Source organism: Bos grunniens, chromosome 19, assembly GCF_055505025.1.
Source record: "Bos grunniens cultivar Pamir isolate PY7600 chromosome 19, Bosgru_T2T1.0, whole genome shotgun sequence".
NCBI lineage: Eukaryota > Metazoa > Chordata > Mammalia > Artiodactyla > Bovidae > Bos > Bos grunniens.
In genome coordinates, this window is record NC_141183.1 from 42,349,733 (window position 1) to 42,362,073 (window position 12,341).

Below are 12,341 nucleotides of genomic sequence, written 5' to 3' on the forward strand. Positions count from 1 at the left end.
CCCCCAATCCCTCCCAGCATCAGTCTTTTCCAATGAGTCAACTCTTTGCATGAGGTGGCCAAAGTACTGGAGTTTCAAGTTTGGCATCATTCCTTCTAAAGAACACCCAGGGCTGATCTCCTTTAGAATGGACTGGTTGGTTGGATCTCCTTGCAGTCCAAGGGACTCTCAAGAGTCTTCTCCAACACCACAGTTCAAAAGCATCAATTATTTGGCGCTCAGGTTTCTTCACAGTCCAACTCTCACATCCATACATGACCACTGGAAAAACCATAGCCTTGACTAGACAGACCTTTGTTGGCAAAGTAATGTCTCAGCTTTTCAATATGCTATCTAGGTTGGTCATAACTTTTCTTCCAAGGAGTAAGCATCTTTTAATTTCATGGCTGCAGTCACCATCTGCAGTGATTTTGGAGCCCAGAAAAATAAAGTCTGACACTGTTTCCACTGTTTTCCCATCTATTTCCCATGAAGTGATGGGACCGCATGCCATGATCTTTGTTTTCTGAATGTTGAGCTTTAAGCCAACTTTTTGACTCTCCACTTTCACTTTCATCAAGAGGCTTTTGAGTTCCTCTTCACTTTCTGCCATAAGGGTGGTGTCATCTGCATATCTGAGGTTATTGATATTTCTCCTGGCAATCTTGATTCCAGCTTGTGCTTCTTCCAGCCCAGGGTTTCTCATGATGTACTTTGCATATAAGTTAAATAAGCAGGGTGACAATATATGGCCTTGACGTACTCCTTTTCCTATTTGGAACCAGTCTGTTGTTTCATGTCCAGTTCTAACTGTTGCTTCCTGACCTGCATATAGGTTTATCAAGAGGCATGTCAGGTGGTCTGGTATTTCCATCTCTTGAAGAATTTTCCACGTTTATTGTGATCCACACAGTCAAAGGGTTTGGCATAGTCAATAAAGCAGAAATAGATGTTTTTCTGGAACTCTCTTGCTTTTTCGATGATCCAGCAGATGTTGGCAATTTGATCTCTGGTTCCTCTGCCTTTTCTAAAACCAGCTTGAACATCTGGAAGTTCATGGTTCACATATTGCTGAAGCCTGGCTTGGAGAATGTTGAGCATTACTTTACTAGCGTGTGAGATGAGTGCAATTGTGCGGCAGTTTGAGCATTCTTTGGCATTACCTTTCTTTGGGATTGGAATGAAAACTGACCTTTTCCAGTCCTGTGGCCACTGCTGAGTTTTCCAAATTTGCTGGCATATTGAGTGCAGCACTTTCACAGCATCATCTTTCAGGATTTGGAATAGCTCAACTGGAATTCCATCACCTCCTCTAGCTTTGTTCGTAGTGATGCTTTCTAAGGCCCACTTGACTTCACATTCCAGGATGTCGGGCTCTAGGTGAGTGATCACACCATCGTGATTATCTTGGTCATGAAGATCTTTTTTGTACAGTTCTTCTGTGTATTCTTGCCACCTCTTCTTAATATCTTCTGCTTCTGTTAGGTCCATACCATTTCTGTCCATATCGAGCCCATCTTTGCATGAAATGTTCCCTTGGTATCTCTAATTTTCTTGAAGAGATCCCTAGTCTTTCCCATTTTGTTGTTTTCCTCTATTTCTTTGCCTTGATCGCTGAGGAAGGCTTTCTTATCTCTTCTTGCTATTCTTTGGAATTCTGCATTCAGATGCTTATATCTTTCCTTTTCTCCTTTGCTTTTTGCTTCTCTTCTTTTCACAGCTATTTATAAGGCCTCCCCAGACAGCCATTTTGCTTTTTGCATTTCTTTTCCATGGGGATGGTCTTGATTCCTGTCTCCTGTACAATGTCACGAACCTCCATCCATAGTTTATCAGGCACTCTATCTATCAGATCTAGTCCCTTAAATCTATTTCTCACCTCCACTGTATCCACATTTTTTTTTTTTCGCCTAGGAAAATTAATTTCTCCAGTTACTCTCCAGCATTAACATCTGATTATTCATGAAAACTCTACCTGAATAAGCTCTTCTGCTTCACTTCCTTCCTGGTTCCTTTCTTTGTCTTCTTTTCCATTTTCCTGAAATGGACATAGTTTTAGTAAATGGTATTCAATAGGGGCTGGAAATAAAACTAATGTTTTATACTCTAGCATAGCAAGCTTTCAGAGAAGGCAATGGCAACCCACTCCAGTACTCTTGCCTGGAAAATCCCATGGATGGATAAGCATGGTAGGCTGCAGTCCATGGGGTCGCAAAGAGTCGGAGATGACTGAGCATCTTCACTTTCACTTTCCTGCATTGGAGAAGGAAATGGCAACTCACTCCAGTGTTCTTGCTTGGAGAATCCCAGGGATGCGGAAGCCTCGTGGGCTGCTGTCTATGGGTCATACAGAGTCGGCCACGACTGAAGCGCCTTAGCTTAGCAGAGCAAGCTTTTTTATGTAAAAAATTCCCATGAGTAAACATCATACCAAATAAAATCACATAGAGTAGCTGTATTAAAAAATTCAAACGGTAACAGACCTGTTATATACCAAGAATACCAAGCAACTGGAAGCAGGCCACTGTGACTCAACTATTAGTTGACCCCATTTTTGTCAAAACTTAATGGAGAACACATCAATTAAAAAGAGAAATAATTCAATGACAGTATACGACATTGCATCTCAATTTTCCAAATTGAATCTCAAATCCTCTCATGGTTAAATGGTTAGAAACTATGCAGACCAGATACCTGAGCAGGTTTAGGTTCCTCTTGAGGTGCTGACTCACTCATCTGGACCACAAAAAGGTATCACCAAGTGGTAAGAAAAAGTATTACCAGACTAGTATTAATTTCAAAAACAGGGAAAGAAAATATTAACAAACAACCAAAAATGCTCTGAAAGGTCAAAATCTGCCCCTACCCCCACCTCATCCCACCATTCTATTGAATGGTTATAAGTTCTCAACCGGTAAACTTCTCAAACTGTGTTACTGTTATTACTGTTGTTACTGACCAAAGCTAGATTAGTACTAGGCCAGTGTTAAGGGAAACAGGAGACTACCACAGTAGTCATCACCACTAGTGTGAAAAAGAACAAACAAACCAGCAACAATAATGCAATTGAATTTTTAAAACATTATCACCATCCTCATTAATTTTTGAAATTACAAAGTGAAATGAAGTGAAACTCTTTTGGCTACCTAATTTGTGTGAAAAAGACAGACATTAGAATAATAACGTTGCTAAAAAGTATTTTTGGAGGGGGGAGTTCTGAGAGGAATATGATTTATCTGGCTTATTTATTCATACTAAGCAATAAAAATGGATAATTGCCACCTCCCCTTCTTCATTGCAAATGACTAGATTCAGTCACAGATGATCAAAATCACTGTTGTACCAAAAATCATTTAAGAGTTTGTGTAGCTAGGTGCTACATAAAAAGTAAATTTTATACACATGGCTTCTGCCTCTAGGAAAGTTACAATCCACGGACTTTTTAATGTGAAATGATTTATTTATAATGTACTAGGGGCTGCTGATGGAGAAGGCAATGGCACCCCACTCCAGTACTCTTGCCTGGAAGATCCCATGGACAGAGGAGCCTGGTAGGCTGCAGTCCATGGGGTCGAAGAGTCGGACACGACTGAAGTGACTTAGCAGCAGTGTGCTATGGGATTTTCCAGGCAAGAGTACTGGAGTGGGGTGCCATCACCTTCTCTGGTGCTAGGGGCTACTCAGACAGTAAAGCGTCTGTTTACAATGAGGGAGACCCGGGTCCGATCCCTGGGTCGGGAAGATCCCCTGGAGAAGGAAATGGCAACCCCCTCCAATACTATTGCCTAGAAAATCCCATGGACAGAAAAGCCTGATAGACTATAGTCTATGGGGTCGAAAAGAGTCGGACACAACTGAGCGACTTCACTTTCACTTTCAGGGGCTACTCAGGTGGTGCTGCTGCTGCTGCTAAGTCGCTTCAGTCATGTTCGACTCTGTGCGACCCCATAGATGGCAGCCCACCAGGGTCCCCCATCCCTGGGATTCTCCAGGCAAGAGCACTGGAGTGGGTTGCTAGTGGTAAAGAACTAATCTGCCAATGCAGGAGACATAAGAGATGCAGGTTCAATCCCTGGGTTGGGAAGATCCTCTGGAGGAGGGCATGGCAACCCACTCCAATATTATTGCCTGGAGAGTCCCATGGAAAGAGGAGCCAGAGGGCTACAGTCCATAGGGTTGCAAAGAGTCAGACATGACTGAAGTGACTTAGCACACATGTATAATGTGCTAGAGTATTCACTTTCTTTTTAGCAACATATGTTCTGCTCAGATAAACCCATTGTACTGCCTTTGGAGACAACAGTGTCAAACACTTAAAAATAGCTGCCTCAAAGTCTTTTTGAAGCAATTCATAAATAATGAATAAGATAAAATCGATTGCTTTGCTAGGTCCCAGTAGTGCATTCTCATAGGCTGCTTTGTTTACAGTGTCTATCTCCTGCTAGAAAACTTCTTCCCGTTTCTTTTCAAATTGGTTTTGCTTAGATGCACCCAGATAAATTCAACTCAATAAACTTTTACTTGGAACCTTCTATATGCAGACAGACATTGGGCTTAAAAAGATGGATAAAGGACTTACCTGGTGGTCCAGTGGCTAAGACTCTGGTGCTCCCAATGCAGGGAACCTGGATCGACCCCTGATCAGGGAACTAGATTCCAGATGCCACAACTAAAGATTCCACATGTCACAACTAAGACCAGGCCTAGCCAAATAAATACATAAATATTTTTTTAAAAAGATGGGTAAGATCTGCTTTTGAAGGATTCCTAGTTCAGTGAGAGAAAATGGGATAAACTGATGCAATCCCATCTGTAAGGACAAAAGCAGAGGCATATACAAAATGTTAAGGAACACAGAGGCGATTAATTTACCCAGAGAAGCTTTCACAGAAAAACAGATTTCCAAGCTGGATTGTAAGTGACTAATAAAACATTTTGTCTGTGTAAAGGAGTGGGGAAAGACTATCTGAGGCAGAAGGAACATTACATGCTAGGGAATGAAAGTTCGATAAGTATTTGAAGCTTTCACAGCAGAGCATAGTTATAGTCTAGAAAGGGGCAGAAGATGAGGCAAAAAACATAATTTTTCAACTGTAAAGAGTTATTCACAGTAAATCAAGGAATTTGGATTTTATTTTGTGTTTTTTAAGCATAGGACAAAATGTGATGAAATTGATGTTTTAAAAGAGTTGACCCTGCCATAAAAAACACCGGGGGAAGAGAGAATATATATATATATATATATATATATATATATATATATATATATATATATAAGCTGTCCTAGGTCTTAGTTGTGGAACCTGGCACCTTCCATCTTTGTTGCTACACGCGAACTCTTAGTTTCGGCATGTGGGATCTAGATCCCTGACTAGGGATCAAACTGGGGCCGCTTGCTTTAGGAGTGCAGAGTCTCAGCCACTCACCAGGGAGTCCCAAGATGACATTTAATTAGATGTCAATTAATAAGATGACTAAGTCTTCATCTATCAATAAAATGGATTAAACTCTCCATCAAAATGCATAGAGTGGCTGGATAGATGAAAAAAATCCAAGACCCACACATACGCTGCCTACAAGAGACTCATATCACCTTTAAGGATGTGTGTGTGTGCTCGGTCATGTCTGACTCTTTGCAACTTCATGGACTGCAGCCCACCAGTCTCCTCTGTTCATGGAATTTTCCTAGGCAAGAATACTTCAGGGGGTGGCCATTTCCTACTCCAGGGGATATTCCCAACCCAGGGATCAAACTCGCCTTTCCTGCATCTCCTGCATCACCAGGCAGATTCCTTACCACTGAAGCACCTGGGAAACCCAGCTTTAAGGACAGACATGGGCTCAAAGAGAAGGGATGAGAAAAGATATTTCACCCAACTGAAAACCAAAACAGAGCAGAGATGGCTATACTTTGCATTGTTATCATTAACCAGTCTTTTACTATTAAATGGCCAATTGAGATAAAGAGTTCTGAGACTATTCTTCCACCATTGATTAAGATGAGGGTGGCAGGTGTTGGGGGTAATATTCTGAACTTTCTCGGAAGACTTGGTAACCTTGCCAGCTCCAGCTGCCTTCTTGTCTGCTACTCTGGTGACAGCCACAGCAACTGTCTGTCTCATGTCACGAACAGCAACATGACCCAGAAGAGGATAGTCAGAGAAGCTCTCAATACACGTGGGTTTTGCAAGGAACTATATCAGTGACAGCAGCATCACCAGATTTCCAGAATTTGGGGCCACTTGCCAGATTTTTCTCAGAATGATGATCAATTACCTCTTTCAGCTCAGCAAACCTGCAAGAATGTGACTGACAGTCCAGCACAGGGGCATATCCAGCATTGATTTGGCCTGGCTGGTCTGAGATAATCACTTGAGCTGTGAAGCCAGCTGCTTCCATCCATGGGTCCTTTTTGCTGTCACCAGTCACATGACCACAACAAACATCTTTGACAGGCAAGTTCTTTTTTTTTTGAGGAGGAGGAAGAAATATTTATTCATCAACCCCTTACTAACCAGGGCCCACACTGATGGCAACAGAAACACTGTGGGGCTCCAGAGCACAGAGTTCAGGACACGCCCTGCTCTTACACAGAGCCATGGAGGCCCCAGGCCACGCTGTGAATGGAGCCTGCAATGTGCTTCTGCTCAAATGCTTGTCATGTGACCTTTAGCCTAGTCTCTTGACCCTTCTCACCTCATTTGATAATTCCCACCTTGGAGACTTAGTATACAGAATCAAGGCAGTGATAAAGTGTCTAGCACTGTGCATAGTAAACATTCCGTAAATGTTAGTTACTACATAATTGTGATCATTCCTTAGCGTGTCTAGAATTTAACAGAGACAGCCATGGCCTTGGATGGAAAAGACAGCACAATTGCACTCAGGGCTGAAGGGGTCTTCCTTGCTCCAGGCGGACTGTAGGCTGTCCAGGCTTCCGGGTTCCTGGCTGTGCGCCCCAGGCAGGCAGCTCTGGGCCCGTGCTGTAAACCACTCTGAGAGCCTTTTGTGATAATGGACTGCCTCCTCATGCAGCTGATGGGAGATTCGGCAAAATGCCCCTGACAGCACACTCCTCTGCTGAGCTCACTTTGTAAAGGACTGCAGAAGTCATTTGACTCAAGCACCTAGAAAATGTTAAGCCTTCCCTTTGCACGCACATGTAAGTGTGCACATGCACACATGCGCACACACAAGCACTTCCTGGTGTTAACAGAGTCTTGTGGTACAAGGACTAGAGATGTCTTTCATGTTCGCCAAGCAGAGGAGGAGACTGGGATCTCAGGGGGACCCAGCAAAGCAGGGAGGTGAGGATTCAGGGTACCTCCAGGGACCATGCTCTCTGGACAGCTTCTCTGTGTGCCACCATGAACACACCTTCACTCCCCTCTGGGCCCTGGACCTGGTGTTGTCTTCATACTCCTCTCTTCCAGTTATTTCTTCTCAGAGGCCAGAGAGAGTCTGATCAACCTGCCTAATCAATACTAAGCAGCAGGGACTCTCCTGGTGATCCGGTGGTTAAGAATCTGCCCGTCAATGCAGTGGACCAGGGTTTGATCCCTGGTTGGGAACATCCCACATGCCACAGGGCAACTGAGCCCCCATGTGCCCCAACTACTGATGCCTGTGTGCCCTAGAGCCCCAGCTTCACAGCAGGAATAGCCACAGCAATCAGAAGCCCATGCACCTCAATTAGGGTCTAGCACCCGATCGCCACAACTAGAGAAAACCATAGCATAGCAATGAAGACCCAGAACGGGCAAAAATAAAATAAATAAGTGAAATTAAAAAAAAAAAAACAACCACTAAATACATTGAGGGGAACGATGCTCTTGACATTAGCCCCCCAGTTGCCCTCCCAAGAGACAACAATTGTAATCAATTTCTGTCCTTCCAGAAATATTCTATCTATCCTCTCTGCCCTGCCTTTTAACACAATGATAGCATGCAATACATTGTTCTGTATTTTTCTTTTTACTTAATAATGTGTCTTAGAGAATATCCTGTAGCAGCACATGTATACAAATCTCATTCATTCTTTTTTATGGCTGCCTAGTACTTCACTTGGAGAAGGCAATGGCACCCCACTCCAGTACTCCTGCCTGGAAAATCCCGTGGATGGAGGAGCCTGGTAGGCTGCAGTCCATGGGGTCGCTGAGGGTCGGGCACGACTTGAGCGACTTCACTTTCACTTTTCACTTTCATGCATTGGAGAAGGAAATGGCAAATCACTCCGGTGTTCTTGCCTGGAGAATCCCAGGGACGGGGGAGCCTGGTGGGCTGCCGTTTATGGGGTCACACAGAGTCGGACATGACTGCAGTGACTTAGCAGCAGCAGCAGTACTTCACTGCAAATGAACAAAAACCCAATTCTTTATCTGACATCTTTGGAGCCAAATGTGTTTCTAGTTTTTTAGAATTTAGAAAGTGATATTATCTAAGTATAGCCCTGGGTCAGCATTCTGTAGTCAAATATATTAATATATCTGCAGGAAAATATGAATGTTCATACTATTAAGTGGGATAAAGACTTTAAATTTCATGTCAGTTCAGATCTGGTTTTGCTACTAAAAAATGACATATAGAGAATTGTGAAAGTGAGAAAGTGAAGTCGCTCAGTTGTGCCCGACTCTTTGCGACCCCATGGATAGTAGCCTGCACCAAGCTCCTCCGTCCGTGGGATTTTCAGGGCAAGAGTACTGGAGTGGGTTGCCATCTCCTTCTCCAGGGAGGCAAGTTCTTGATAGGGAAACTCATATTGACCCCAAGGAGGGCTTTACTCAAAACCTCATGGTGCATTTCAACAGATTTCACTTCACTTGTAATGCTGGAGCAAAGGTGACCACCATACCAGGCTTGAGAACACCAGTCTCCACTCGACCCACAGAGGCGGTACCAACATCACCGATTTTGTAGACATCCTTCCTGGAGGCTCAAATTTCTCCAAGCCAGGCTTCAACAGTACCTGAACCGTGAACTTCCAGATGTTCAAGCTGGATTTAGAAAAGGCAGAGGAACCAGAGATCAAATTGCCAACATCTGCTGGATCATCAAAAAAGCAAGAGAGTTCCAGAAAAACATCTATTTCTGCTTTATTGACAATGCCAAAGCCTTTGATTCTGTGGATCACAACAAACTGTGGAAAATTGTTCAAGAGATGGGAATACCAGATCACTTGACCTGCCTCTTGAGAAATCTGTATGCAGGTCAGGAAGCATAGAACAGTTAGAACTGGACATGGAACAATAGACTGGTTCCAAAGAGGAAAAAGGAGTACGTCAAGGCTATATATTGTCACCCTGCTTATTTAACTTATATGCAGAATATATCATGAGAAACCCAGAGCTGGAATCAAGATTTCCGGGAGAAATATCAATAACCTCAGATATGCAGATGATACCACCCTATGCCAGAAAGTGAAAAAGAACTAAAGAGCCTCTTGATGAAAGTGAAAGGGGAGAGTGAAAAAGTTGGCTTAAAAGTCAACATTCAGAATACTAAGATCATGGCATCTGGTCCCATGAAAAATAGATGGGGAAACAGTGGAAACAGAGAGAGACTTTATCTTTCTGGGCTCCAAAATCACTGCAGATGGTGACTGCAGCCATTAAATTAAAAGATGCTTACTCCTTGGAAGAAAAGCTATGACCAACCTAGACAGCATACTAAAAAGCAGAGACATTAATTTGCCAACAACAGTGCCTATAGTCAAAGCTATAGTTTTTCCAGTAGTCATGTATGGATGTGAGAGTTGGACTGTAAAGAAAGCTGAATGCCAAAGAACTGATGCTTTTGAACTGTGGTGTTGGTGAAGACTCTTGAGAGTCCCTTGGACTGCAAGGAGATCCAACCAGTCCATCCTAAAGGAGATCAGTCCTGGGTATTCATTGGAAGGACTGATGCTGAAGCTGAAACTCCACTACTTTGGCCACCTGATGCGAAAAGCTAACTCATTTGAAAAGACCCTGATTCTGGGAAAGATTGAAGGCAGGAGGAGAAGGGGACAATAGAGGATGAGATGGTTGGATAGCATCACCGACTCAGTGGACATGAATTTGAGTAAACTCTGGGAGTTGGTGAGGGACAGGGAAGCTTGGTGTGCTGTAGTCCATGCGGTCGCAAAGAATCGGACACAATGAGCAACTGAACTGAAATGAACTTCCTGGAGGGATGGATGCAAGGGCTTGTCAGTTGGATAACTGGTGGCCAGGATGTAATTCAGAGCTTCAAGCAGCATGGTTCCACTGGCATTGCCATCTTTATGAGTGACTTTCCATCCCTTGAAACAAGGCAGGTTAGAACTTGGCTGTAGCATGTTGCCACCATTCCATCTAGAAATTGGCACCAATGCTACTATGTCAGGGTTGGATTCAACTTTCTTAATGTAGGTGTTGACTTCCTTAAGCCCTTCATAGATTTTCTGGCTGTAGAGTGGCTCAGTGGAATCCATTCTGTTAATGCTAACCGTTAGTTGCTAGTTAGCTTACTCTTTGATCACCCCTTCTTGGAGACACCTGTTTCAAATTCACCAACACCAGTGACAACAATCAGAACAGCATAGCCAGCCTGATATATGCCTGTAATCGTGTTTTTGGTAAAGTCTCTGTGTCCTTGGACATCAATTATGGTCATATAGTACTTGCTGGTCTTGGATTTCTTTACAGGGAGATACCAATGGTGACACCACACTCATGCTCATCTTTCAGTTTGTCCAAGAGCCAGGTATACTTGAAGGAGCCCTTTCCCATTTTAGCTGCCTCCTCAAAGGAGGTTTCTTGTGGTGTTCAGTGGTTCTGTGTTCAATCCCACTACATTTGCAGATCAGATGGCCAGTAGTGGTAGACTTGCCACATCCACATGTCCAAACAACACAATGATATTGATATGAGTCTTCTCCTTTCCCATTGTGGCTTAGATTTAGCAGTGGTTTTCATGACACCTGTGTTTTGGTGGCAACCCTGTTGAGAAAAAAGCTAAAATATGATTTTAAAATTGCTCCAGCAGGGCAAATACAAAGTCTGACCAGGTGGAAACAGCTTTTTTTAACCTCCCTAGCGGAAATTAATTTTTTTGCTTTTGAGAAGACACTAAATACGATTTAATTTTCTACAATATTTTTTCACATTTTATCTCATTTAATTCTTACACAACCCTATGGAGTTTATTTTTTAATCTTTTTTTTCAAACTTTAAACTTTTAATTTTGTATTGGGTACAGCCAATTAACAATGTTGTGATAGTTTCAGGTTAACAGGGAAGTTCAGTTTAGTTCAGTTCAGTCGCTCAGTCGTGTCCAACTCTTTGTGACCCCATGAACCGCAGCACGCCAGGCCTCCCTGTTCATCACCAACTCCCGGAGTCTACCCAAACCCATGTCCATTGTGTCGGTGATGCCATCCAACCATTTCACCCTCTGTCATCCCCTTCTCCTCCTGCCCTCAATGTTTCCCAGCATCATGGTCTTTTCAAATGAGTCAGCTCTCCGCATCAGGTGGCCAAAGTATTGGAGTTTCAGCTTCAACATTAGTCCCTCCAATGTACACCCAGGACTGATCTCCTTTAGGGGATCAGGGAAGAGACTTTAGGGGATCAGGGAAGAGACTCAGCCATAGATAAACATGTATCCATCTTCCCCCAAATTCCCCTCCCATCCTGGCTGGCACATAACATTGAGTAGAATTCCATATACTATTCAATTGGTTATCTGTTTTAAAGACAGCAGTGTGTACACGACCATCCCAAACTCCCTAACTATCCCTTCCCCCTGGCAACCATAAGTTCGAGAAACAGCTTTAATGGTAAAACAGTTTCATTATTATTTATGGTAGAAGCCCAGGGAGTTTATGCGAGTATATTATAAGGGAGTTAAAGGAAGGAGCACGAAATATAATACGGGTTGACTGGAATTTATTGATATGGGTACCTGTATCAGAAATTCAGAATTTAATGTATTAGCACCTACAGTGACATTCAGTATTTGTTTTTATTAATTCAATATTTATTTATTTATTCAGTATTTATTTGTTAAGTTCACTGAAACTTGGACTCCATAGTGGCCTACGTTTAATTAAGCTAAGGTACAGGAACTTCCCTGGATAAGGAATCCACAGTAAGAGGAATCAAAAGGCTTAGGGATATGGGGTAGATATGTCACATGCTGCTGCTGCTAAGTCGCTTCAGTCGTGTCCGACTCTGTGCGACCCCATAGACGGCAGCCCACCAGGCTCCCCCATCCCTGAGATTCTCCAGGCAAGAACACTGGAGTGGGTTGCCACTGCCTTCTCCAGATATGTCACATATTGACTTGCATATCTACTCCCAAATATATCCTCTGAGAGGACTTGGGGAGGGTTCCTTCACTAA

At 43.1% G+C, this 12,341-nt stretch overlaps 1 protein-coding gene and 1 pseudogene across 1 annotated transcript in view; both read right to left on the reverse strand.

The window, feature by feature from the left end:
• The window catches only part of EFCAB5 (EF-hand calcium binding domain 5), an 88,689-nt gene extending 85,208 nt beyond the window's left edge, over positions 1-3,481 (reverse strand). Inside the window, exon 1 of the mRNA XM_086359929.1 lies at positions 1,955-3,481. Within this exon, the coding sequence (XP_086216055.1) occupies positions 1,955-2,092 (138 nt within the window). The 5' untranslated portion in view covers positions 2,093-3,481. The remainder of the gene's footprint in view (positions 1-1,954) is intronic.
• Positions 3,482-5,610: 2,129 nt separating this feature from the next.
• Positions 5,611-11,033, reverse strand: LOC147352406 (putative elongation factor 1-alpha-like 3; annotated as a pseudogene).
• Between the last annotated feature and the right edge of the window lie 1,308 nt (positions 11,034-12,341).